At 35.8% G+C, this 27,422-nt stretch overlaps 1 protein-coding gene and 1 pseudogene across 3 annotated transcripts in view; one reads left to right on the forward strand and one right to left on the reverse strand.

Moving 5' to 3' along the window:
* MAP3K5 (mitogen-activated protein kinase kinase kinase 5) overlaps window positions 1-27,422 on the reverse strand; it is a 179,947-nt gene that overhangs the window by 75,166 nt on the left and 77,359 nt on the right. For all 3 annotated transcript variants that reach the window (XM_033103493.1, XM_033103494.1, XM_033103495.1), the window contains exons 5-8: window positions 26,790-26,958; window positions 25,342-25,448; window positions 22,916-23,086; window positions 3,242-3,354 (exon numbers count right to left, since the gene is read on the reverse strand). In XM_033103493.1, coding sequence (XP_032959384.1) covers window positions 3,242-3,354; window positions 22,916-23,086; window positions 25,342-25,448; window positions 26,790-26,958 — 560 coding nt within the window. The remainder of the gene's footprint in view (window positions 1-3,241; window positions 3,355-22,915; window positions 23,087-25,341; window positions 25,449-26,789; window positions 26,959-27,422) is intronic.
* On the forward strand, window positions 3,440-19,986 carry LOC117018302 (60S ribosomal protein L7a-like; annotated as a pseudogene).

Raw genomic sequence — 27,422 nt, forward strand, 5'->3', positions numbered from 1 at the left:
AAAGTGAAATTTACCCTTTAACTTAAAAACCCAAAGTTACTTTGATGTATGTACATCATTCCAGAATGTTTATGTATTTATATACGGATAAATTCAAAGGTGGTAACGTTAAACACCTTATATAACTTCTTTCTTTCCCTTATTATATCACTGAGTCTTTAGTTACTTGAAAGAGAAATGAGTCAGTTGAAATATAAATGTATACAGTATATAGATTTTACAAGAGTAAAATGCTACAATAATTAATTTTATGCACGAAACAGTTATATACTTATAAAGTTAAAAGTAAGGAACCATTTCAAATTAACTTACAGACATCATGACATTTTGCCCTTAAGTATTGACAACATATTTCTAAAAATTATCCTATTCATTTATTGCACCTAACAAAAAACAGTAATGCCTTACTATTATCTAGTATCTGTTCATATTCCATTTTTCTAATTGTTTCCCAAATGTGTCCTATAGCTATTTTTAAAACCAGAATCTAATCAAGGATCATTACTTGCATTTGATTTTTCTGTGGCTAAATTTCATTTAACATAACCAATCCACCCAATCTTTTTTTACCCCATAACATTGATTGATTTTGAAGAGAGTAGGTGGAATGTCCTCACATTCTAGATCTGTCTGAAGGCACTGCATGGTGGTGTTTGACTTATTTCTCTAGCCACTGTGATTCCTATTAACTGGACGTTACATCTTAAGATTCGGGCTAAATATTTTTGGCAACACTATTTCACAGGAGATGCCACGAACTTCATCTTGAGCAGTCATGAGGCACACGTGGACCCACCCCACTCAGGACACTAGGAGGATCACTGACAATCTGATCCCTGGAGGGGATGTATACGATGGATTGTACAGACACAATTGTTCATATTAATTGTTATTTGTTTACCCTTTATAAAGAAATCAAAATTTCAAAATGGATCTAAAGAAAAGATTTCAGAAAGAAAAGTCTGATTATTATAAAAACACAGTAATTCAGACTAATTTGTACATTTGCAGGGGGCTAAGACAAAGAATGGGAGAAGATATAAATTGCTCCAAATTTGATTAGAGCATTTGAAACAACGTCTTTTTAAATTATATCTTTCAAATATGCCAAATATGTTATTAATTAGTCTTTTTATTATGTACTATTAATTAATGTCATTATTGTATGAGACTAGTAATTTATTTAACCTGTTTGTCCTTAAAAGTCCCTTTAATCCTATTATATTACATAAAAATTAACTTCAGGTCAACTTATGTTGATTAGCATAATTTATGATTGAGCAAAATCTAAATTAGTGAGTTTTAACTGTCTTTTAGTTATTAAGGACATACAAGTTAAAAAGTGTATCATAGTATTTTAGAAGTCTAACACTTAGCTCTTGCAGTAACTCATTATTGTCATATTTTAAGTCTGTGCATGCTTTGCAATTTCAAAAATTTTAAATTAAACTTTATAATGTTTTCAAATTCTTGTTCAACATGTATTATGAATGAGTACTTCTTGGAAAAAAATTAAAGATGTTTCCTTTATAAAATTATATTAATTACAGTTCCTCAAGCCTTAGAGTGTTGAGCATCTATCTTCATTTTTCACCTTTTGTAAGATGTAACTGACACATAATTGTGTAAGTTTAAGGTATACAATGTGATATATATATATATATTGCATGTTACATAATTACCATTTCTTTTTTGTCTTGAGATCTACTCTCTTAGCAGTGTGCTATCTTATTCTACATTTAATTTAAAAATAAGAGTGTATTAGGTTGTTGTAAAAGTAATTGCAGTTTTTGCAATTATTTTTAACCTTTTAAACCACAATTATTTTTGTACCAACCTAACAGAATAGGTACATTTTCAAACAGCTATGTTACTGCTCTAGCTACACATGCAAATCAGTGTCAATTCCTGGCATGATCTGGAGGCACCAATAAACTTCACCTTAAGTTCAAGAACAGAGCAATAATACACGTCATTTGTAGATCACTGATAAATGAAGAGTTTTGGCTAGTGCAGTTTTAAACGTAACTCTAGGTGAAAATTTTTATTATAATTTCTGAAAAGCACACATTGGAATGTATTTTCTCTCATTTCATTTGCCAACTGAAAACATTTCAAATAAGACTTCCTGTACTGAATACCAGTGCAACCCAACAGTGACAAATATTTTATCATTCTTTTAGCCTGGGCGTTTTAAAAAATACTTAACAATCAAACTTTATTTGCTTTCTAAGATTTCTCAGAATATTACATATGGCTATTTTATAAGCCCTTCCCAAAATAATGTAAAAAATCCCAGGACTCCTTTTTTTTGGAAGGAAAATAAAAAACACTCTCCCATTAAAAATCTTAAAGAAAAAATTCTTCTACAATTCATAGCTTCATTAAGATCAATTGTTTTTCTTTATGAAAAATATGGCCAAATATTTCTATGTCTGTCGTAATGATTCCTATAGGAGTTGGAAAGGTTCTCTAAAAGAGGGTGATGAGACACTCAAAGAAAGCAAAATCTGATTATCATAGAGAGTATTCTAGTATCTAGAATCTTTAAAAAAATGTTATCAAAGCCAGAACAAAGAAAAATCACATAAAATGTGTTCACTAATTTCTTTAAATTCCAAAAAAGGGTCAGCAGATGAGGCAATGAACGCAGATAAAAGGGACAAAACACATTCTATCCATGGCTACATTTTAGAGATGGTCTCTGAGGAGATCAGTCACTTGCCAAGATGGCCATCTCCTTGACCTGGCGCTCTGGGGACTTTGGGAGGCTCCTCCATCTCCAACACAACTGAAATCATAGGGGCAGGTGTGAAGAAAAAACAGAAACAGAAAATAGCAGAGGTTTTTCTCTTCTTCTTCTTCTTTTTTTAATGTACCAGGAAAGCAAAATCAAGCTAACATAGAAAACGTACCTGATGTTCCACAAAACACTACCTTATTTGAGAGTTGGGGGCTGAAGGCAGAGCCCATATTTTTAATATTATTTGAGCTGGAACAATAAATATTAAACAGGGTTTTTTCAAAACAGACAACAAAAACTGAAAACTGAATTACATCCCAATATCAGGATCCTGCACCATAGTACGAAACATGAAACAAGGGGATATCATAAAATAAAAAAAAATTTTAAGGAAGTCAAATGAGAAAGAAAAGGGTCTATCCATCAATGATTCTTTTTCTTTGAGTCAAGATGGGTCCAGTTTCTCAATTTCCATATAAAATATCAAGCTGTAATTACCAACTTTCCGGAGCTCAAAAGAAGATTCAAACTGGTGCCCAGCTGCCAGGAGAAGGACCGCATAATTAATTCCTGACTGTAGTGTTGGCTCACTTTCAAATGCTGTTTTGAACCTATATAAAAAAGAAAAAATGTACAAGTTTACTTTCTCAATCACGAAACTCTGGGTGTGCAATAGCTCCTGTTTGCATAACTCCAATGCCTGAGCAAGTAAAAATATTCCACTGGACTTCACCCCAGAATCTCCTGTGCTATTAGAATTGAATGCTGGAGTAACCGCATATCCTCTCCCTCAGCTCCATTGCATTCCCCCATTTAACTCACCCTTACCATAGCAACCCCAGTCTTTAAAGAAGTCCTCTCTTCAACAGTCTACCAGAAATATGTGTGTGTGTGTGTGTGTGTGTGTGTGTGTGTGTGTGTATGAGAGAGACAGAGACAGACAGAGAGAGAGAGAGAGAATATATGTCTAAGCAGTAGAAAGTTAAAAATGAGAACCGTGCTCATATTTTAAAAAGTGGTTTTTAAAAAGCCTTAAAAATACACAAAGCAATGAGGAGAATCATCTAGGTAACATACTGAAACAATCCGTTCCATAAGAGTGATAATAGAAATGAAATAATGTTAATTGCACTAGAAATTAAGAAAAACAGATTGAGCCTGTGCATCCTAATTTTAGCTCAAAGAGAAAAAGAACCCTTTTCTGAATATGCATGAAACTGTGTGTCGACCTCTCAGAACACTTCAACATTTGAAAAGACTTCAGGGTTTGCACATCCACTGTATTTTCAAGGTTACATTTCCTAGGATCTATTCAAGGGTTTCCTCACATACATCATTTAACAGGCAAAAATATTCAATATCATTTCATTTGGGAGCTTGAAGACGAAGGAAATTAAAATAAATGCCCTAGTGACTAAGAAACTGCCTGAGACAAACATGAAATTAAATCTTTATTTTAAAAGAATCAGATTGAGGAAAATATAAGGATGAAATACCTAACGAATGACCATTTGATGATACAAAAAAATGTTTATGGGGGAAAATACATTACAATTTCCAGATAAAGGCATTCCTATTTAAATTGTTAATGGTGAAAATGAGAGGAATAGCAAATTTGGTGGCAGGCACAACAGAATTACAGTATATTCTTGGCTTTTATGTATGTGTGAAATTTTCCATAATTTAAAACGATGAGTTAAATTTCAAAACAAAAGAAAAAGTACATTTTTCTGAATATTGAGGAGCATGTGCCCTTTACTAGGGTCTCAACTTTTTAAGTAGAACAAGTACCTCTGAATGAAAACAAAAATCAAGTATGTATAAATCTTAACTACTTGGCTTGAACAGTTATGTGTGTGGAATAAGAAAAAAAAAATATTTCCAACTGCGTAACTGTTGGTGATTAAAAGCATTTTTAATCTCTCCAGAAGTACAGGTGTTTCTCATTTGTAAAATGGAAAAAGCATGTACCCAGAATACTGATATTCAAAGCTAGTCATATCAAGGACAGACAGGATTTGGAAAGCTTAGACTCACATAAGTCTCAAAGGTCTTTGAGTTCCTTCAGAATCAGGTAGAAGGTTCTAATAAAAAAAGAGTACAAGAGAAGAAAGAAGTGGTACTCTTTCCTTTCTACCAATTCATAGCAACATATGCAATATTTTTTTCAACAAATAAATTCTTTCATTTCTCCTGAAACCAAAGAACATGGAATATTTTTCTTAAAGATACCAAAAGGAAGATGCAAAAAGCAAGACATGACTCAAAGCAATCAACATATATTGACTAACTGATTCCTAAATATGCCAAAATCAACGAAAAGGAAAAGTTGGGCTTATAACTTTTTTCTGTTACCATAAACAATATATATTTTCAACCAAAATATAAATACGAATAAAATTAATTATTTACATTTCTCTAGGGTTCATAGCACTACATGATAATAGTTGGTTATTGAGGAGAAAGTCTTAAGATTTTCTGGAGATTAATATCATGCAGGTGTATCACAAATGAAATAAAATCCTGTCATATATTATTAATATACCACCCACAGTAAGTAGGAATTCTCTCACACTGTTAAAGTAAATTAGTACAGTATTTCTTGGCAGAAATTAGCCAATATCTATCAAAATTATAAAATTAAAAAAAAATCTACGAGGTGTGATCAAACAATAGAGTGAATGTTTAAATAATAAAAAAAAATTACAGTAAAAGACACATTGCCATTAATCCCCCTCAAAATACTCTCCCTTTCTATGAACACACTTATCCCATCATTCTTGCCATTTTCTGAAGCAGTTCTGGATGTCCTCTTTCATGAGTATCTTTAGTTGCGCTGTCTTGGCTTCCTTGATGTCCTGAATCATTTTGACTTTGGGGAAGAGCCAGAAGTCACACGGTGCCAGATCCAAGGAATAAGGTGGATGAGGACACATCATAATGTTTTTATTTGACAGAAATTGCCCTATACATGGAGCATTGTCATGATGAAGGATGATTTACTGCATACGTTAAAACACACCTTCTCTCAACGGTAGCTCACACCTGACTAACTATACTGAACAAGTTGAAACTTGTCACACACTGTTATAAGGTTCAATGTGCCACTTCCCATATTGAAGATCCCTGCCTTTCCATTGGATGGCACTCAGCAGCAGCATTCACCATATTTTGTCATCACAACGAGAAAGGCTCCGTGTCACACATCACTTCTGGTATGGCAATTTCTGTTAAATAGAAACATTACGGTGTGTCCTTATCCACCTTATTCACTGGATCTGGCAGTGAATTATTCACTGTGCAACTTCTGGCACTTCCCCAAAGTCAAAATGACCATGAAAGGAAAGCATTTTGAATTGATTCAGGACATGGAGGCAGCCACAACAGTACAACTAAAGACACTCACAAAAAAGGACTTTCAGAACTGCTTCAGAAAGTGGCAAGAATGATGGGATAAGTGTGTTCAAAGCAAGAGGAGTATTTTGAAGGGGATTAATGGCTATGCGTCTTTTACTGTAATATTTTTTTAATTTAAACATTCACTGAATTTCCTGATCACACCTCATATGCAAACCTGTTCACAGAACAATTACACATCTATGAATTTATACTAAGAAAAAGTATTATTTATATAATCAGAAATTTAGTTACAAGGGTATTTGTTAAAAGATGAAAAAGTACTCTAAATTTCCAACAATATTATAAAGTATAATATGGAATAAAATGTATTACAAATGTTGGAAAGCTATGTAGCCATTTAAATTGCAGAAGAATATTCAATGTTTTGGGGGAAACTTTTGTTTCCAAGCAAGACGTAATAAGCCACTGCTCCTGCTACATGTCGTAAAAAGGATACATATCAAAAACATATTTTTATAGACACTAGAGATCTATGAAAGCAACAACAACAACAAAAATCATTACAATAAAACTCCAGACAGGGAAGTGCCCTTCTAATACGAGCTAACTGCTTTTGTCTTCTATAGAGGCATTTGCTGATTCTCACCATATGGTTGAGCTTAGGTTTGGCACAGGCAGAACAACTCTACCTATGTGAAACTCTACCAGGGAAAAGAGAAACTAAAGGATTTCCTGATAGTTTCGTGGGCTGGCATCACAGAGTGAAACCTGAAGGAGCCTCAAAGCTGTGGTCCGTTTTCTCCACAGGACATTTATTGAATGCTGGATTGTACAAGAGATTGGGGGATGAGGTAGGGCTGGAGTAGCATAGTAAAATCTCCTGCAGGCTGGCGCTACTTCTGAGTGAAGTGCCACTAGAGGGAGGAGCCAGCAGCCAATACAGGACAGTGTCTTTCTTAAGAAATTTACCAAATTTTAGGGCTATATGATATGAGAGAGTAAAGAGTGACACTCAAAATTCCAAAGGGCAGATATGAAATCTCCCACAGTATTTAAGAGATAAAGAGATAGAGACCTACTTGGCTTTTGATCCACAGCTGAGGGGGTGTCAAAGCTAAGAAATAAGGACAAAACTGATATAAACTAGGTCAACTACAACTGAAACCCAGACTCAATGCAACTCAATTGCATTTGCTGAGACGATCAGCTCCTTACACAATGTGTCTAAAAAAGGAAACCGAGAGCCCTCTGTGAGAGAAAAGAAAATCATCTTCAGTCTCATTAATTCTTAAATACATAAGTATATGGGATACAATAAGGAATTATGAGAAATGCAAAGAGCCAGAAAAATGTGAACAAGAGAGTAAAAACAGAAAAGAGGGACTGACCCACTGGTAATTCAGATATTGGAAATTGTAGATGAGAACTTTAAAATAATTATTACAAATATGGTAAAGAAAAAGATGGACAAAATGGATGAAAAGATAATTTCAACAGGGAGTTGAATCTAAAACAACTAAATAATCCAGAACTAAAATACACAATACTGAAAATAAGTTTCATTGTATGAGTTTAATACTGGACTAGACAGCCTAGAAGATAGATCTGGTGAACTAAAAAAACAGGTTAATAAATATCTAAACTGAAGCCGGAAGAAAGAGAAAAAGAGTGTAAAAACACAACAGAACATAAGAAACATATGGGAAATAGTTAGATGGCCTAACATATATATTAGGATAGTCCCAGAAAGAGAAGAGAGAGAATACAGAATACAGGAAATATGTGAAGACATAAGCGCCAAAAATACTCCAAAATTGATGGAAACAGATTTCAGAAGCTCAACAAACCTCAAACAGAATTAAAAAAAAAAGAAAAAAATCACAGTCTAAATGCTGAAACCAAAGACAAAGAGGAAACTCTTAAAATCAGCCAGAGGCAAGACACATTACCTTCTAAGGAGCAACTGATAGTTGACTTTGCAATACAAACTATGCAAGCTAAAAGATAATGCAATGACATCTTCAGAGAGATAAAAGAAAATAGAAAATGTGTAAGGAAGATGTTTTCAGACAAAACTGACAGAATTAGTTGCCAGCAGATCAGCAATACAAAAAAATAGTAAAAGTACTTCTTCAGGATAAAGGAAAGTGATTCCAGTTGGAAGCATAGAACTACAGAAAAAGCATCAGAAGTTATATATGACTCTATATAAAAGATATTAACTATTTAAAAATTATTAAATATTTAAACTGCTCTAAGTTTTCCTTTTTTGTTCCGGAAGTCATAAAATATAAATTTAAGGTACACTATGAAAGTCAACTTTCATAGGATGTAGATTTTAGGGACGTAGATCCTACATAGGATGTAGATTTTAGGGAATTACTAAAAGAATAATGTAAAAAGTATTACTAAAGAGCTAACAGAGGATAAAATATAACACTAAATTAATAGATAATGGGGGGGTGGAGAACTAATGGAACAAAGAACATATAAAACAAATAGAACATAAATAGAAAGACGGTAGACATAACCGCAACTATTAGTTACCACATAAAATGTAAATAACCTACCTCTCTCCTCCCGCCGCCCAAGATACGGAAAGGAAAGGAGTCTCAGCGGAAAAAGGCAGCACTGGCCCCTGCTGTCGTGAAGAAGCAGGAGGCCAAGAAGGTGGTAAATCCCGTTTGAAAAAAGGCCCACGAATTTTGGCATTGGAGAGGACATCCAGCCCAAAAGGGACCTCACCTGTTTTGTGAAATGGCCCCGCTACATTCAGCCACAGTGGCAAAGGGCTATTCTCTATCAGCCTTTGAAAGTGCCTCCTGCGATTAACCAGTTCCCCCAGGCCTTGGCCTGCCATACAGCTACCCCACTGCCTAAGCTGGCTCACAAGAACAGACCAGAGATAAAGCAAGAGAAAAAGCAGACATCACTGGCTCAGGCTGAGAAAAAGGCTGCCGGCAAATGGGATGTCCCCACCAGGAGTTCATACTGTCACCACTTTGGTGGAGAACAAGAAAGCTCAGCTGGTGGTGACTGCACATGATGGGGATCCCATGGAGCTGGTTACCCTGTGCCGTAAGATGGGGTTCCCCTACTGCATTAACAAGGGGAAGGCCAGGGTGGGGTGTCTAGCCCACAGGAAGACCTGCATCACCATCGTCTTCACATAGTTTAATTCAGAAGACAAGGGAGCTCTAGCTAAGCTGGTGGAAACTGTCCAGACCAATTACAATGACAGGTAAGATGAGACTTACCATCACTGGGGAGGTGACATCCTGGGCCCAAAATCCATGGCCTGCATTGCCAAGATGGACAAGGCAAAAGCTAAAAAACTTGCCACCAAACTGTGCTCAGTGCACACTGGTGAGTTTTCTGTACATAAAATAAAGATTCTTCTTCAGCTAGTGTTGATGGGGCATTTGGGGTTGCTGGTGATTGGCCTTATGGCGAGTAAAAATACACACATACATACATACATTTAAATAAATTAATACATATTAATGATCTAAACACTCTAAAAAAGATATTTGTCAAATTAGATTTAATGACAACAGTGGAAGGAAGAAAGGAAGGAAGAAAGGAAGGAAGGAACAGACTCAACTACATTTACTTAAAAGACACATTTTTAAATACAAGGACACAGGTAGGTTGAAATGATGTATAAAGATGTATCACTCAAATACGAATCAAAAGTAATCTGTTGTGATTATATATTAATATCAGACAAAACTAACTTTAAGGCAAAAATTATTACAAGAAATAAGGAGGAATATTTCATAACGATAAAAGGGTCAATTTAAAGGATTTATAGGATTTATAATCCTAAATGTACCTATTAACATGGTTTCAAATATATAAAGCAAAAACTGAGAAAACTACTAAAATAATAGACAAATGTGCCTTCACAGCTGGAGATTTTAAAACACTTCTCTCAGTGATGAGCCAACAGGCAGACAAAAAAATAGCAGTGAAGATATGAAAGATTTGAATAATATGATTAATCAAGTTAATCTAACTGACTTACATGGAACACTACACTCAACAACTATGGACCATATATTGGGCCATAAAGCACTTCTCAACAAATTACAAAGGACTGAAATAATGCAGAGTGTGTTCTCTTCCCACGATAGAATTAATTTACAGAATAATAAAGATATGTTGGGATATTGGGCAATCCTCTTCTGAATAACCCATGGGTCAAAGAAAAAGTCACTCTGAAAATTAAAAAGAATTTGAGCTGAACAATATTGAATTCAGTTCAATATACTGAAATTTCTGGGATGCAGAATAATTTATGCCTTTAAATGCATATGCTGGAAAAGGAGCAAGATTGAAAAATCAATGTCCTAAATTTCCATCTAGAAAAATAATAGCAGATTATCCTCAAACATAATAGAAAGGAGGATGTAATAAATGAAAGAGCAGAAATCAATGAAGTAGAAAGTAGATGTGCAATTGTATAGAGCATTAATTACGAACACAAAATGGACTCTAATAATTCTGATAGTTATGTCAGTCACAAAGTGACAGTCACGCCAGAGCCATCACGTGAAAGGTGTACCCAGTGAACTCCCTAACCAGATAAATCCAGACTCAGGGCGGAGTATGACCACCTGGACTGCTTTAATGGACTGCAGATGGGTGCACTGCACCAACTGTTGAGCATAAAATCAGAGTTCTCTGACAGCTCATCGCTCAGGCCACAACTGATGAGCTAACAGCCGCACCTGCACTCATCACAGACAGAGCACCTGAAGCCTCGCCTCTGACAGTCTCGCCCGCCAGGCCTGACACCTGATGATTCGCACCCCAGTGCCATAGGGACTCTCACTGAACTCTGGACTCTCTCTCTCATCCTTCTTTCTCTCATCCTTCTTTTGTAAGACTCTGTTTGCCTTGCAGAATTCTATTGCTAACAAACCTGTGTGACCCTCTTGTGTGAAACCGCTTTACCTCGACTATTGGAGGCTATCCTCTGCCCGGAAGCTTGGTGAATGCCCGTGGTAAACTGAGTCAATAGGACTAGATCCATGGCTGTATTATAATAAAGTCTGACATTGTGGAAAGATACAAACACGTGTAAGACTGTTACTTTGATAGTCGCGTCCTGCTCGTGACAGAAATAAAGAATATCAGCAGTGTCAGAAGTTAGTTCTGCAAGAAAATTAATAAAATTGATAAACTCCTAGGCAGCTGACTGGGGGATAGGGAAGAGGGAAAAGAGAATGAGAGAGAGACAATACAAATTAAAAGTTCTACTAGCATCTAGAAAAGCAAAAGGATATTCAGAACAACTTTATGCCAATAAATATGGAAACTTAGGTGAAATGGAAAAATTTCATGAAAATCACATATTAGCGTGACACAAGGGAAAAAATGGAAACTGGTTGTGGGGACAGAGCCAGGAGAGCAGTTTCCAGGCTCTTGGCCTCACCTGGAAAGGTGCTGGCTCGGGTAGTAGATGGCCATCAGTTGTGACTAATTGGCCATCAGCTGTAACCAGTTAGCCATTAGCCACTAATATAACTGCCGTGGCTACGCCAGGGGGTTGGTTGGTTGGCAGAGAAGCAGATAGCATATTGTGGATCGTGTGGCTCCTGCTTCCTGTGTCTCCTACCCAGCTGCCAGTGAGAATATAGTGGTATGAACCCCCTATCTATGGCTCCATTGGTGTTCCTTTTTGGCCTCACCATATCCTGCATTCTTATGCAGGGAGCATGAGCTGAGATCCTGCATTACACTGGTTCTATATCTATTACAGAATTTATAACAATATGAAATTTTGTCATCTATCTCCCCTAATAGAACATAAGCTTCCTGAGAGCAGGAAACTTGTCAGTCTTGCTGACCACTGACTGATTCTGTAGTGTCTGAATCATCAGACTACCTGACACATTACAGGTGATTACAAAATATTTTCTGAATGAAGAATGCGTCCACTTCTTACCAAGAACTGGGCTGAGACAAGTGATAAATACTGCGGTTCATATCGGATAAAAGTAATGTATTCACTTCTTTCAGTAGTCTAAATCGTGACCTTGATAAAACCATGATTGAAAAACCACATCCTTAGACCACATTAAATGAGTGAATTGCATATCACCTTCACCACATTTCAATGTTATTGGAATTCACCCCTTGATAAAAGTATTGATGACACTGTTTATATAGCTTATATATAGCTTATATTGTTGCCTACGTAGGGTCTAACGTAAGAAATTAATTTACTGCTAGGGAGCGTTTAGTTTCCTCTAAAGAAGTGGTATATGATCTTTTTTTCATGCAACCACTGAAAAGTTTATTGGCTTGAAGCTCAGATATACTGAGCATGTTAATCCTCATTGGTTGATCCTCTATTTGTATTCTATGGGTTCTTTGGTGTTAATTTTCCACATATATTTTATCATTTCATTGTATATTTTTTTAAGATTCAAACTTGATAAAAAAATACATATAGCTGTTAATGAAGCCCTCCATTTTGGCTGAGGATGATGTATCACACATTTTTGGGCAAGCGTGCCACAGTATTAAACAACAGCAAACGCCAGTGGCATGCAATGCTGTGCATGCCATGTTTCTTTGTTAGTTGGCTCAGCTCTCCTCCACATTGTTTTCCCTCTGGGACCCAGCCTGAAGGAGCAGCTTCCTCTGGGAAATAGCTAAGGAAAAGCATATGTGGCACAACCACAACACAGCTCTTAAACTTCTGTTGATAGTGAGCGTTATCAACATGTGGCTGTGCCATTGTGCCATGAGAAACATACCCAAATGTGGTGTCGGGGTGGGAATGAATAATCTTCCTACAAACAGGGGCAGTGTATTTCCAACAATAATACAATATAGCACAGGTGATATTTGCTGACAAAGTTGTGATGAACACCAAATGGTAAAAGAAACTATCATCGTAGCTGCCTCTCATGATAGAGCACCTACCAGGTATGAGGCATTATACTTGTACCTCCAGGAATAATTTTTCTAATTCTAACAGCTCTTTATTGTAGGGAGGATTTGCTCAAGTTTACTGATCGGGAAACTGAAGCATGGAAATATTAAGTCATGCAGTTTAGAAATGATCCAGTGGGAATTTTGCCCAGTTTTTGGATTCCAAGGCCTGAGCCCTCTTCCCTTTATCACTTTGCCTACCTTTGGTGTATGTTTAAAAAAGAAACATATATATATATATATATATATACATATATATATAGTCCCTTTTCATTACTTTCTGGGGTTTTTGTTGTTGTTGCTCAGTAAAAAAGAATTAAGTGAAAACGGAAAAAATAACAAGAAGTAAAAGCATAGAGAATTGCTTTTATATAAAGGGTAAAGTTTGTAGTCCACATACCACAGAAACAGGTATTGATGAATTCTTGGAAAGAATGGTGTTTGTTACAAAATACATTCACTCAATTGTATTAGACTGATGACTAATATTTGCAAAAGACTGTATGGCAATACTGCTGAAAATACCCAAAAAAATGCACCAAAGAAGAAATTTTATGTCGTTGAAAACTTCAAGATTATCTTGCAAGAGGATAAATGAACAAAAACAACATGTTAGTCCTTACATGACGAAATCTATAAACAATGATTAATAACGTAAGACTATATATAAAGATAGAGAAATAAAATGATTAGACGTGAGTAAAGCTAAATTAAAGAAGACTTTATGAAGGAAACAAATCTTAAAGACGGAACCAGATAGTCACATCTTAAGAGAAATCTAGTGACTTTATTTGAGTAACTGTATGAAGTTATTTCTACTATTGTTGATTTTTTCTATTTTAATCCTAAATATTTGTATAAAAAGGAAAAAGGGTAAATACTTTGTATTCTTTGATTCACCATTAGATTGAAAAGATGTAAGCTTCTCGTTCAAGCTTTCAAAGCAACAGATTTTGTCCAAGGGTTGCCTTATTAGCAGTCTACTTGTCACCTAATTGCAAGCTAGCTCTAAAAGAGGTTTTGTGCCTGAAACTAATTTAAAAAAAATATATAAAAACAAACGAACAAATAAATAAATAAAATGAGATAAGTACTTGATTATGAAGTGAGTGATGAAGTCTTTATAATAAAGACTTAGGCCACTTTTTGCAGCTTCACTAAAGATGTTCAACACAGTCAGTAATAAAGGAAATATTCTTGAATTGATTACTTCTAAAAACATCTACTTTCCAACAAAGAAGAAACTAAGCTCAAGTCAAGTTCTTTCTATTTAGCTGTAATTTTTCATTTTTTTGTGATTTAACAGCTGTAATTCTTTCTGTGAGGTATACAAGTAATTAAATTAGAATTTCATGGTGCTTTACATCTCTAGGGATATTTCTGAAATTATCACTCATAAAATAACCCCGAGGCAAAGCAGGACAACATGAGAAGAAAATTAGTGCCAGATCATTCTGTTGATTTCATCTGGAGATGGCAGTGGGCAGGGGTGGGGCGGGGTGGGGGGTTTGTTCAATTCCAAGTACTTATTTATATATATTCCTTCTTATAATAGAAAAATCAGAAAGAAAATAAAAGCACCCCAAATTCTATCTATCTTATTCCAGTTCTATTACTATGAGATTACTTTCCCCCACCAAAAAAAAAATCATGTTATTTTTATAATCTGTTTCTTTAATTTGGTATATTATGATGAATATTACTATTTAAAAAGATATTTTTTAACCACAATTTTCTTCTGAGTGTACACCCAAAAGAACTGAGAGCAGGGAACTCAAACAAATATTTGTACACCAATGTTCATAGCAGCATTATTCCCAATAGCCACAAGGTAGAAACAACCCAAATGTCCATTGATGGATGAATGTAAAAACAAAATGTGGTGTGTAAATATAAGAATTCAGCCATAAAGAAGGAAATTCTGACACATGCTACAGCATGGATGAACCTTGTGAACATCGTGCTATGTGAAATAAGCCAGTCACAAAAAAGACAAATCCCGTATAATTCCACTTAAGTACTTAGAGTAGTCAAATTCATAGAGACAGAAAACAAAATGCTGGTTGCCCGGGCCTGGGAGGAGGGAAGACTAGGAAATTGCTTAGTAAGTATAGGGTTTGAGTTTTGCAAGGTGAGAACAAGTTATGGACGGACAGTGATGGTAGTACAATAGTGCAAATGTACTTAATGCCACTGAATTCCACACTTAAACACAATTAAAATGGTTGTTTTATGTTATGTGTATTTTTATCATCAACCCCTTCCAATTCTGAATGAATGATAGTCCGTCACATGGGGATGTCATCCTTCATTTAACATTTTCCCTACTGTTGAACATTCAGGTTTCTTCCAAGTTTTAGTTACCATAAAATTCAGTGTAGTGAACATTGTTGTAAACATATCTTTGTTTCTATAGTGCTGTTTCTTTGGGATGGTTTCCAAAGGACATAACAGGATTAAAGAATATGAATTATTTCAAAGCTCTTGATGCATAATGCCAAATTGCTTTCCAGAAAGGTCTTACCAGGTCACATTCCCAAGGGGAGGGTAGGAGAGACACTTGGACATCACATCCATCCACGCCAAAGTAAAGTATTCTCATCCCTTTTGGTCTTTGCCAATTGATCACAGCAAAAAAGGCACAGCTCAGGATTTTAATGTGAACTTAATGGATCGCTTCCGAGAATGAATGGTTTTCATGTGTTTATGACCAATCTAAACTTACCGTTCCAAAAACTGCCAGTTCTCTCAAATGAAAATGCAAAACACATATTCTAAGAAGGTTGGGAAGATGGGAGGGGACACTTTTAGAGTGCTCTAAATGGGAGCTAAAGGTGGGGCCAGGGTTTTAAATGTAATCAAATATTTAAGGATATGAAGAACAGTAAAGATTTAGGAGGAAGGGTGTGACAACAAAATATGGACGGAATCTAAACATTTAATAAAAAAGGGCGCAGCCATATTACCACTTATGATTAATCTACTCAAAAAATGGATCCACTGAGCAGAATCTCCAGGGGTGAAAAACAGTATTGTAGAAAAACTCCTCAAGCAGTTCTAATGTTCAGCCGGGCATGGAAATGATGGCTTTCGTTCACCGGGTAAAATCAGCTTTATTCTTCCATATTCTCCTTCGTTTTCATCATAATGCCTGGCAAACACCTAGTTCTCTCACTCATCCCTCTGACAACTAGGTTACATAAAGCAAGCCTTAGGAGCCCTCCTTAGGTGCTCAGTACTTGTAAGCCACTAGAAAACTTCCCAGTGACATTAAATAATTACCATGCTTGGCCTTCGACTTGGTCATGCCATAACAGAGCTTCATCCAATCTACCATCTGCTGAATGCCAGTATTAAACCAAGGTCAAGGCATCAGACCGATGTACCAGGGTGTTTGTTTACAAAGCAACCGTGGGCACACTGTGTGTTTTGCCCAAGTCTCCAGGTCACCCTGGAACTGCTAGTCCCTTAGGAGCCATCTACATCTGCACGCCAATGAGCTGGGTGTCATGCTGAGTTACTAAGAACCCTTCAGACTTTGCGTACTAAAAACAAAAGTCATTCCTAATTGGGAAACTCACCTAATAGACACAAAAAGGACTAAACAAAAATGATGTCAATAGAAGAAGGGTGAGATAAAACTCTGGGGGGTAAGGAGGGCAATGGAAACAGAGATAACAGAGAAAGATATCTTGAAAATAGATATAATTGAAAAGATATCAAGAAAAAGAAAAAAGGGCTAATCTGGCAAACGGAAAACAGACGTTGGTCTTTATTTGTAGTTTGATTGGTTTGTTACATAACTCTTCCAAAGTAAAGCCACCCCATTAATATTATAAAAACGAAATTGTTATCAGGCACACATTACTGTTTGAACAGCACTGTCACTGACGTAAAAGAAAATTAGTTGATAAGGCTAGGCTGTCTGTTCTTTCCCAAGTTACTATGGAAAAACGAACACATTAATGCTAAAAACAGACTTACGCTTTTAATTTCCTGGCTATGGATCTCTTTGGGCATTACACCAGGAGAGACAAGATTACGCTAATACAAGCACGTAATTTCCTTTCAAAATTCTGAAAATGATTTCATATCTCCCCTTAAGAATGAGACTAGCATCATTTTTAAAACCAAATATGATTGTAAGCAGACACCACCTATCCCATGTGATACCAGGACAGCCATGAAATTCAAACGAGGCCTGTGGAAAAAGGATACAGACTCTATAACTTTTCCCTCATTAGCTAACATGTGCGGCTAGATCCAGAAAGAGAAAGAAAACTCTTAGGAATGTTTGAGCAAAGGGGAAATTTAATCTAGTTCATGTCCATTTTGAACATGGATAAATAGAACAATCTCTAAGGAAATACAAAATATTTTCATGTACGTATTATATACCAAGAATGTAACACCAAATGCCTACTCTGCTAGGACTTCAATATATGTTGTTTCATTTAAATTTTTACAACAGCACATTCATTCCTCCTAAAGTGATCAGTCTAAGCCAATTGTAATCATCTCGTCCTTCTTGATTTGTGCGGTATTGGGCTGATGATGAAACATTAGAAGCATAAAGACACGGAAGGAAAGTCAGGGGTAGGTTTTTATGAGTGTGTTTTCTCAGTCCTAAGAAACAAAAACAGAAAAGATGGTGTCCTTTTCACTCCAGACCTTGGTGTAGCTACACTGGATTGATGCCTGGGATGGCTGCAGCCGCCTTGCAACCCTAAGAAGGCCAGCCTGAGGGCAGAGCACCCACAGCAATAGTGAGGCAATGGAACTGGCCTGACATTTTAAAGCTGCTGACTCAACCTGTGCCAGACCCAGCCCTATTTCTGGATTTCATGTTTTAGAAGATACCTTTTCTTACTGTTTAAGCCCTTTGCAGTAAAGTATTCTGCTACTTGCAGGATCCTAAGAGCATGTTAACTCATCTAGGTAGGTATTATTATTATTTTTTTTAAATAAGAAAACAGAATTTCCTACAGGTTAAGTAATTTGCCTAAGATTACACTGTCTCCAAGTATTGAGTCAACTTTTATGTCAGTTTTCCTGAAGTCCATGCCTCTTCAACAAAACAGTAAAGACATTCCTGGAAATGTCTGACCCTGGAATGTAGTAAAGACAACACTGGATCTTAGAAAACTAGATTTGAAATTTTATCAGTCGCAGGACATCAAGAAAGTCTCTTAAGTTCTTTGAGTTTCAATTGCCTCAGCTGTAAAATGGGAAGAAAGATGTCCCCCTTGCCTACTTTACAAGGTCCTTATACGCCTCCAATAGTTAATAACATATAAAAACCTTGTGTAAACTCTAAGGTTTAAGGGATTGATTATTATTTCTATCTATTGAACAAATACTGCATATAACAAAATGTTCTAAGTAAGTCATACTGCATATAAATTCAGCATAATCATTTTGTGGTTATTTCTTTGTTAGATTAGGTTAAAAAAATGTGGAGATCAATTTGGCAATAAACTTTCCACGTCCCTCGAAGTCATGGACCATAATATTCCCTTGGGTCATTCCAGTTAAGACTGTCATTTCAGAAACTCTGTGGCCTTTTTTTAGGATGTAAGTCTAGACTCTTGGGTCACAATATTTCATACTTTGAAAGCTGGATATCCTCCCAGCTTCTTTCTCTCCTCTTGCTTTTTCCTATAGCTGCCCCAAATATCCTCTAAACATCACTTGTGACAGGCAGCACTGCTGCTTTCTTTAACTTATATTTAACTGTATATGGAACTGCTATGGTAGAAAGCTACAGTGTTTTAACAACTAAAAGCTAAACTCAGTTTCATTACCTACAGATCACAAATGCTTTTTTCACACCTTAACTTGGATTATAGAAATTTAAATACAGAAAAAATAGAATTATTTTAGCCATCCACAAGAGCTTCAATGAACAAAAATAACTAAGGAAGTGACAAGGGAAAGCATTCAATGTTAGAGAACTACTCTTTTTTTTAATGCTTGAATCAGCAGGATGTATTTATTCAAACCACTCACCCTCTGTTCCCGGTAAGATTCAACAACCGAAGTTTGTTTCTAACATCATACCACAATTCTGCAAACTTCATAAATTCTAAACCATAAACTTTTTTCTTACTTTCTATTTTCGCACAACTCATCCTCTCTCCCAGATAAGATTCTGTAACAAAAGTTTGTTCTAACAACATATCACAATTTTCCAAACTTAAAAAATGTAAAACATGCACATTTTTCTTATTTTCTATTTTTGCATTCTGAGCCCCCAAGTACACCTCTCAGAAGATAGACCTGCATTACAGGGTCACCCTAGAAGTAAAAGGGTACCTTGATACCGTACTTGTACCAGATGCAATGTGCAGTGTGTAAAACTTTCTCCCTCTAATGTGGCGCAGAAACATCTCACTCTGTAAAGATGTTGGAAAGGGAAACTGCAAGAAACAGTTCTAAGGCCATTGTAGTCACAACTGCCTAGGGGCTCTTTTCCTACTAGGTGAAAGATCTTATCCTTAAACTTTCCACGGTCAGCAGATCACTGTCTATTCAAACCAACAAAAAAATGATTCAGGCCATGGAACGTGTCCATGGAAAGAAGCCTGAGGGACTGACTACTGGCCACAAAATCCCACTCCTTATCCCAGCGCCAGCATTTGACAAGTGAAAACTCAGAGGATTATGGTTCAGAAACATCAGTTGAAACATCGCTTTGAGACCCATGACACAGGAAATGCGGAATCCTGGGTAAGTCTGGCTAGATGCGTAACAACCTCAGTGACAGCCTTTGTGTCAGCACCTTGACAACACGCTTTGAGTTCTCCGCTTTAACAGAAAAGGAGGTTAGGGACGATGCCAATTCACCAACTCGAATGAGTGTGTTTGCAGTACTGTGCGAGTTGGATCAAAATACTAACAAATACCGGAGTAGCTTCACAATTGTGAGGGCATGAAAAAACACTCATCTTCAAATGGGGGGGAAGCCTTCTTAGCAACCCTTAGGGCAAATGGATACAATGATGATAATGGCAGGTTATGGATAGGGAATCAAATTAATCAGTGACTGACAGACAAGATCAACTTCCTAAGGACCCTCCCATTAAAAGGCTTTGAGCTCTAACAGCTTTCCCTGTTCTTACTAGAAAATTAGTGGATAGCTTTTTAAGCTATAAAAATTCTGACATCTTCAATTTGACCTGAAGACCTTGAACACAAAGCTCCTTTGAGAGGCAATTAAAGCTCCTCTGCTAAATGGGTACCATAAAAAAAGGAGCCAGAATCTGGAAGCATAGAAAGTTAAAACAAATACACAACCAGAAAATACTCTGGTCCTGACTGAATTGAACTTTATGTGACCTTGAAAGCTCTCAGTAGTCTAAATTGTTTGGTTTTCAAGTGGGAAAACATTTCTATTTTATTCCTGTGCATGATGCTCGTAGATGTTTTCCATTTAAACTCACTGACCGTGAAAATCAGGACTTGAAAGATTACCTATGCATTTCATTATCACCACCATATCCATTACTGGCATAATGCTTCCAAATGTCAGATTCTAATCCTCCTACAATTAAGAATTTTCTTAAAGTGTAAATCTTCCAGTAAAAGAAAGGCTGCATAGTTGCATTCCTCTTTTGTAACAGAAAAAACAAAAATAAAAACAAACAAACAAAAAACTTGGTTAAGAGAAACTGTAAAACTCTCTGGATTTTACTAAAAATTTATAATACAAATTTAAAAACCCAAACTGAAGCTTTCCATGAAGATCTAGGTCATCATTGTTCCCAAGTTTTCCTCCCTGGTTATAATCCATTATCACCATTTCAGTCCCCTGTTGAACTGCTAAAATGATATCAGACTGAGGAAGTTGAGATTTCTGTTCCACAACTTAAAAAATTTTACAGCTATCATTGAGGAACTCCTGAACTACGTCAACCTCCCTTGATATACATTTTTTTAATCAGGTATAATTTAGGCGTGTTTTAGGAATACTAAGAAATACAAAAGAATAATGTAAACAACACCCCTATGTACCCATCACTCAGCTTAAGAAATAAAATGTTTTAAATATTCTTGCAACTGCACGTGAATCTCTCCATGATCCCTTTCCACTCCTTCCCCAGTAATAACAATTATATTGAACTGGGAATTTATAATTTGCATTCATGCATTTACACTTCTCTTAGCTGTGTATGATTGTTTTTAAAGCTTCTGTCAATGATATTATACTCTACGCATCCTTCTGCCATTTGCTTATTTTGCTCAACTTTATTTTTAGATTTTCTTTTTTTTAATTGGCACTCTTATAGAGAGAAACTTCAAGAGTTTCTCTAGGGTGTATAACCAGGAGTAGATCTGCTAGATCTAGGGTAGGCTAGCTGTCAACTTGCCTTGAAAATGACAAAATCTCTAAGTGGTCTTAAAAATTTCTACCACAACCATGAGAAGAGGTTCAAACTCCAAAGTCTGTCTCTCCTGCATTGGACAGCTGCCGAAATCTCTGTTCAGCTCTTTTAGTCTTCGAGCCTCTATTTTCCACCTGGGGTCCGCTGAGTTTTACCCCACACATGCACAGTCAGGGGTCAGCCAAGAACTGAAGGGGAGTTTATATACAGATTTTGAGGTGCTCTCTCTATGGCTCCTTCCTTTAGGAGATATCCCACTCAATTTCCAGGCACTCTGGCAGCCTCAAACTGACTCCTCAGACCAGTAACACTGATTTTCCTTCTTGAGTTCTATCTGCCCTGTGCCCTCCAGTGCAGGGAGTGCCCCCATGGGAAAAGCTGCTTAATATGGATCTTACCCAATGTAGTCCCCTTCATCCAAGGATCAAAACCTCTCTAGTTCATGACTGCTTTTAGTCACTCTTTGGTGCTTTCAAACCTTTAAGTGTTTTCTCCAACATTTCTCCTTGTTATTGGAAAGCGTGTCAGTGCAATGGAACCCACTCTGCCGTTACCAAAAGCCAGAACCTTGATGAGCGGAAGCAAACTTTAATGCACTCCAGATTCCCAATCTTTTCTTTTGGTGGTTTATGGTATTTCTAAGCCTTCTTTAAGACATTCTTTCTTAAGTCACAAATACAGTTTGTATATTTTATTCTAAAAGATTTTTTTTTCATATTTTGGTCTTTAATTCACTTGAATTTCATTTTTTGTGCAGAGCTTAAAATAGGGATCCAATTTTACTTTTACAAGCAGATAAGTCAATTTTCCCAGTATCATTCCTTAAGAGTCTATCTTTTCCTGGTCCACGGTTTCCCTACTCTGTCATAGTCTCGTCTCATATTTATCTCAGTCTGTTCTGGGCTCCCTCCTTTCCAGTGTTTTATTTTTCTATGTCTATATTCATACTGCAATATCTTAATTATTATATCTGTATAGTAAATCTTGTTATCTGCTAGAGCAAGTCCTTCCACCTTGTTCTCCAAAATTACTTTGTCTATTTTTGGCCCATTATTTTTCAAATAAATTTTAAAATCCATTTGTCAAATTATATGAAAAGCCCTGCTGAGAAGAATTTCCATCTTAAAAATATCAGGTTTTCTCACCCACAAACTTGGTGTGTTTTTCCATTCATTCAGGTCTTCTTTCATGTCTTTCTATAAAATTTTATAAATTATACCCAAAATATTTTTGTTACTATATTATATATTATATTTAAAATATCGATTTAAAATTATGTTTTATTAAATTATCTTTTCATCCAATTTACCCCAATTTACTATATTAAATGAATTTCATCAAAATCGTTTACTAAACTATAAATTCTAAGATTTATTTAATACCTTAATAAGCAATCTAAATAATAACAATTTAACACTTTAATTTGCAAACAAATTTTTTCTGTCATGGGTTTCTCAAGTATCTTATCCTATATACTCACCAAAAAGCTCCATGGTCTCTACTTTCAGTGTCCATGAAATTAGAGTCCAAAAACGTATCTTTGTAGATTCGACCAACTAGGCAATACATATCTGAAGCAACTTGCCCTTCACTTTGCACCAGGGGAATCATAATATCAAGAGCTTTTGCTCTATCTCCAGGAAGATTTCTCCTAAGGTAGGGGAAGGAAACATCCTTGCTTCAATATAGATTACAGAAACAACATAGGTCAATTACCTTTTTAAATCTCTGTTTAGCATATTGATTCACATTGTGAAGTTTGGCAGAATAAACACAACAGTTAGATGTTTAGAGTCCTCTGTAAACCTCTGTCATAAGCCTTTCTGGTTTTGATCCTATTGCATGTCTCCTGGGTTTAACGAGGTCTCTTTTGAGGTGGTTTTTTTCCTGATAATGGTGATGGATTTGTACCTATCCAACCATAGAACTTCAATTTCCCTGCAGTCTATATCCACGTTCAAGTTGGTGGAGTGAGATTAGGTGACCTTGAATGGGGCAGTCAACTAATCCAAATAGGGACAGAACTCTGACATTATTTAATGACTTTTGCTCCAAAACACTGAACAAATTAATTCATAGATGATACCAACAAACCAACTTTAACCCAAGTCACCTAATTTCTATGTGTGGCCAATTAATTATCTAAGGAAGCTGTTTTATGAAGCTCGTTTTAAAACAGCAAGTATATATAGACGATGCTTAAAACCAGATAAAAATTCTCTTAAGAGTTATTTCATAGACCCTGAAAACATTATGCTAAGTAAAAGACACCATTCACAAAAGACTGCATATTGTATGACTCTATTTGAAATGTCCAGAATAGGCAAATCTAGGTCGGGGGGGAGTCGGGCGGGGGAGGAAGGGTGACCGCTTATGGTAGGGGTTTCTTTTGGGGTGATGAAAATGTTCTAAAATGTACTGTGTTGATGGTCACACAACTCTGTTCATATATTAAAAAACCACTGAATTGTACAACTGAAATGGGTGAATTACATGGAATATGAATATTTCACTAAAACTGTTATAAAAACGTTATTTCTATTCTCAACTACTACTTTATATCTTCCTGTCTATGAAATTCCTTTTTTTGTTTCTTTTTTTACTTTGTTCTAAATACTGTGAGGTTAGACTAATGCTTCATACAAATATGCTTATCAATTCAGGATATTCTGTTTTAGGAAAGGTAAAGATGAACAAAGAAAAAGATAAGAGGCTTTTATGGACTTTCATTTTTCATTTCAAAATAGAACATATTCCATTCCATCTTTCAAAATGAACTTATTTGAAAATCAGTTGGAGCAGGTATTCTCTGAAGGTCTCACCTCACTCTGTCAAATCTAAAGAAAACGATGTTTAACAAATGGGGAGATAAAATATACTTTTATTGTACATTTATTGATAAAGTTAACAAGTTTGGGTGGACAAAGAAGGAAAGAAACAATCTCTGGTTGACAGCATGCTGGCTTTTCTCCTTGTAGATAGAGGCAAAAGAACCTCGTGTTGAAGAACCCAGACATCAGCACCAGATTGCTCTGGGGCTGAGCCTCAGTTTTGTCACATGCTAATTATGAGTCATGAAAAAAAAGGCTTCAGTCGGAGGAAACTGTAAAATAAAGAGGCCTTCAGTGACGCATGGCAAGTGCTCAGTAGGCATGATGACCCCTCCATCTTTCTTTTTCCTCCTTCTCTTCAGTTGTGGTAACTACATGTATATTCAACTCTTCACCATGGAAGAGGACAGCAAACTAACTAAGCTTTGGACAGTGCAGTGCTTGAGGCTTCTCCACGGCCAGAGCAAGGATGGCCCTCCATGGTGACTCTGGGTAGAAAGTGGCACGGAGGTGTGTGCTATAAGGCACAGACGCAGGACTAGAAGCAGTAGTGTTAGTCCTAGTCCTAGAAAATTCCCGGACACATGACCTAAAATGCGGCCAACAGAATTTTGATTATAATTAGTTGTGTTCAGAGCAGTCCCAATGAAAATATTATCTGGTTAAGAATATGTTCACCTAGATAGAACTACCCTCATTCTATGTTAGTCGGTTTTTGTATGAATAACCATTTGGTGTTGAATAGATCTGCTTAAAGATAACATCATCTTCATGTCATTTAAAAAAATCAAAAAATATATAAATAGCAGATACAAACTTTGACAGAGAAGAAACAGAATTTTAAAGATTTAAATATATAAACAGTGAGGATCTTTTTTTTACTGACAAAAAAAAAAAACAGGAAAAAATCAGAATGCATGCTTTCTATATTTTATATGGTTGGAAGTGGAAATATTAACATTATATTCTAACAGGGCGTGGTTGCCATGCTACAGCAAAAACACACCCTAGAAAGAATATGCAGGTTAAAACATAATATGTTGGCACATTGCAAATGGGAGAGTTTCCTTCTTACCTATTCAGTGCAAACGCATAATGAAACTTCACATGATCATGGGAGACCAAATCAAAGGTCGGCAGCTTTTCTAAAGTCTCTACCAGCTTCACAATAGAATCATAGTCCTTTCAAAGAAGACAACAGCACAGAATTAAACCATGAGGAGAAAAGTTCTGACAATGAAATGCTTTTTGATAACCAGATAACTTAATGTTAGTAGGGCATTAAAAAACAAAACAAAAAACAACTAGAATCTAAGGAATACTTTGAAAAATCTAAAACCAAGAAGAAACTGTTCTATTTTTCTTTTTTTTTTTAAAGGAAGGGTTTGGAGTGTATACATAAAAATATTAGAAATATAGAGTTACCACACCTGACCAGAAAAACAATAAACCATCTAGCACGATCATACTGTATGGTCTACATATGGATAGTTTACTTCTCCATGGAGCCAGATTCCTGGTATGTAGTATCCTAGAAATTATTTTCAGGGAAATAATTTCCAAAATATCATGGATATGGAGCAATTGATTAAAATTCTACGTAACAAAACGGTTTACTTTCAATCTTAGTAAGCTACTCTAGTCTTGGGATCCTAAGTGCCACACCTCTTCACGTATATGAATCTCTGTTCACATGAAGCTTTACTAAGGCTTGAAAGCCTGGGAATAAGATACCAGAAGTCACTTAAATTTTACCATCAAAATCTAATAGCAAATCCCCAACTCAAAGGGGGTTTCCTTCTACCATATTTTTACAATTTTAAAACATGTCAAATAAAAATAACGTGGCATGTTCGTTTGTTTTACATTACAGGTCTTAACAGTTATTTTTACGGGGGTGTAAAGTACAGCACAGGGAAGATAATCAACAATATAATAATGCTGTGGGGTGATCATTACGTAAGTTATATAAATGTCTAATCACTACAGTACACAACTGAAACTAATATAATATTGTATGTTAACTGTAATTGAAATATTAAAAACCATTTTAATTAGTTTTATAATCAATCAATCGAATATTTCTTGCTTCTGGATAGTTAGATCTTGCACTATTAATTTCAAGCAACACAATGTCAATGGAGATATGTCCACAAAGCTCTAGAAATTTGTGCTATTTTTCTATTAAAAAACAAAGCTTTCGCTTATTGACTGACAGGCATGCCTGAGGCTAACAGAATAGAAGATATCCAAGGGTTAGCTATGTGGGCAGATTTTTCTTTTTGTCCTTTTGTAGGAAAAAATCAGACCTTTACCATACAAGTCTTTTCATAATCACCGATTGTTAACTCATAGGAGTCTATTTCATTCATCATAAAAATCTCAGGACAGAAAGCATAGGAGAGACAATAAAAAAATTACATGTACTAACATGAATGACTTACTAGTTAACTGAAATTTGACTCTAGTACTCTCCTATGCCTCCAATATGCTATATGAAAAAGATTTTAAGCATCGTCTCACCTGGATATCTCTGTAGGAAAGTAACAGATTTATGACAATATCTGCTGTCAGGACCTCAATATTATCGACTCGCTGCCGAATTCTTGCCAATTCAGCTGCCAATTCTTTACCAGTGTATAAATCACGAGCTTTCCTGATATCATTGAGTATAGATTCACGGAAATACTGGCTGTTAGGAAAACACACGTGTCAAAGACTTAATACGTACCAGAAAAGATTTCAAAGAAAAGCAGTAATTTTATAAGGAATTGAATGACATTTGCAGCATTTGTAGCTTTCAATTCATTAAGATGCACAGAATGAACACCTCATATAATTAGCATTATTGCAAAATTTGGGAGTCCTGTATTTATTTTAACACTCTGCCTTGCTTCGGAAAGAATTAAAGGTAGATATCTACATTAATGAACCTTCCAAAAACCTGCAGGTACCACTAAAAATACCTAAAGTTTATTTTTCATTTTATGGCTTTGAGTATAAATTGTTCTAAATAAATTAGGTGTGCTATGATTTGAACATAATATAACCTTTATTTTCTGATTCAGCATCATTATTTAATAACACACATGACTGTTCTTAAAAATATTAGGTTGGTACAAAAGTAACTGCAGTTTTTGCAATTATTTTTAACCT

This window comes from Rhinolophus ferrumequinum, chromosome 3 (assembly GCF_004115265.2).
Source record: "Rhinolophus ferrumequinum isolate MPI-CBG mRhiFer1 chromosome 3, mRhiFer1_v1.p, whole genome shotgun sequence".
Taxonomy (NCBI): Eukaryota; Metazoa; Chordata; class Mammalia; order Chiroptera; family Rhinolophidae; genus Rhinolophus; species Rhinolophus ferrumequinum.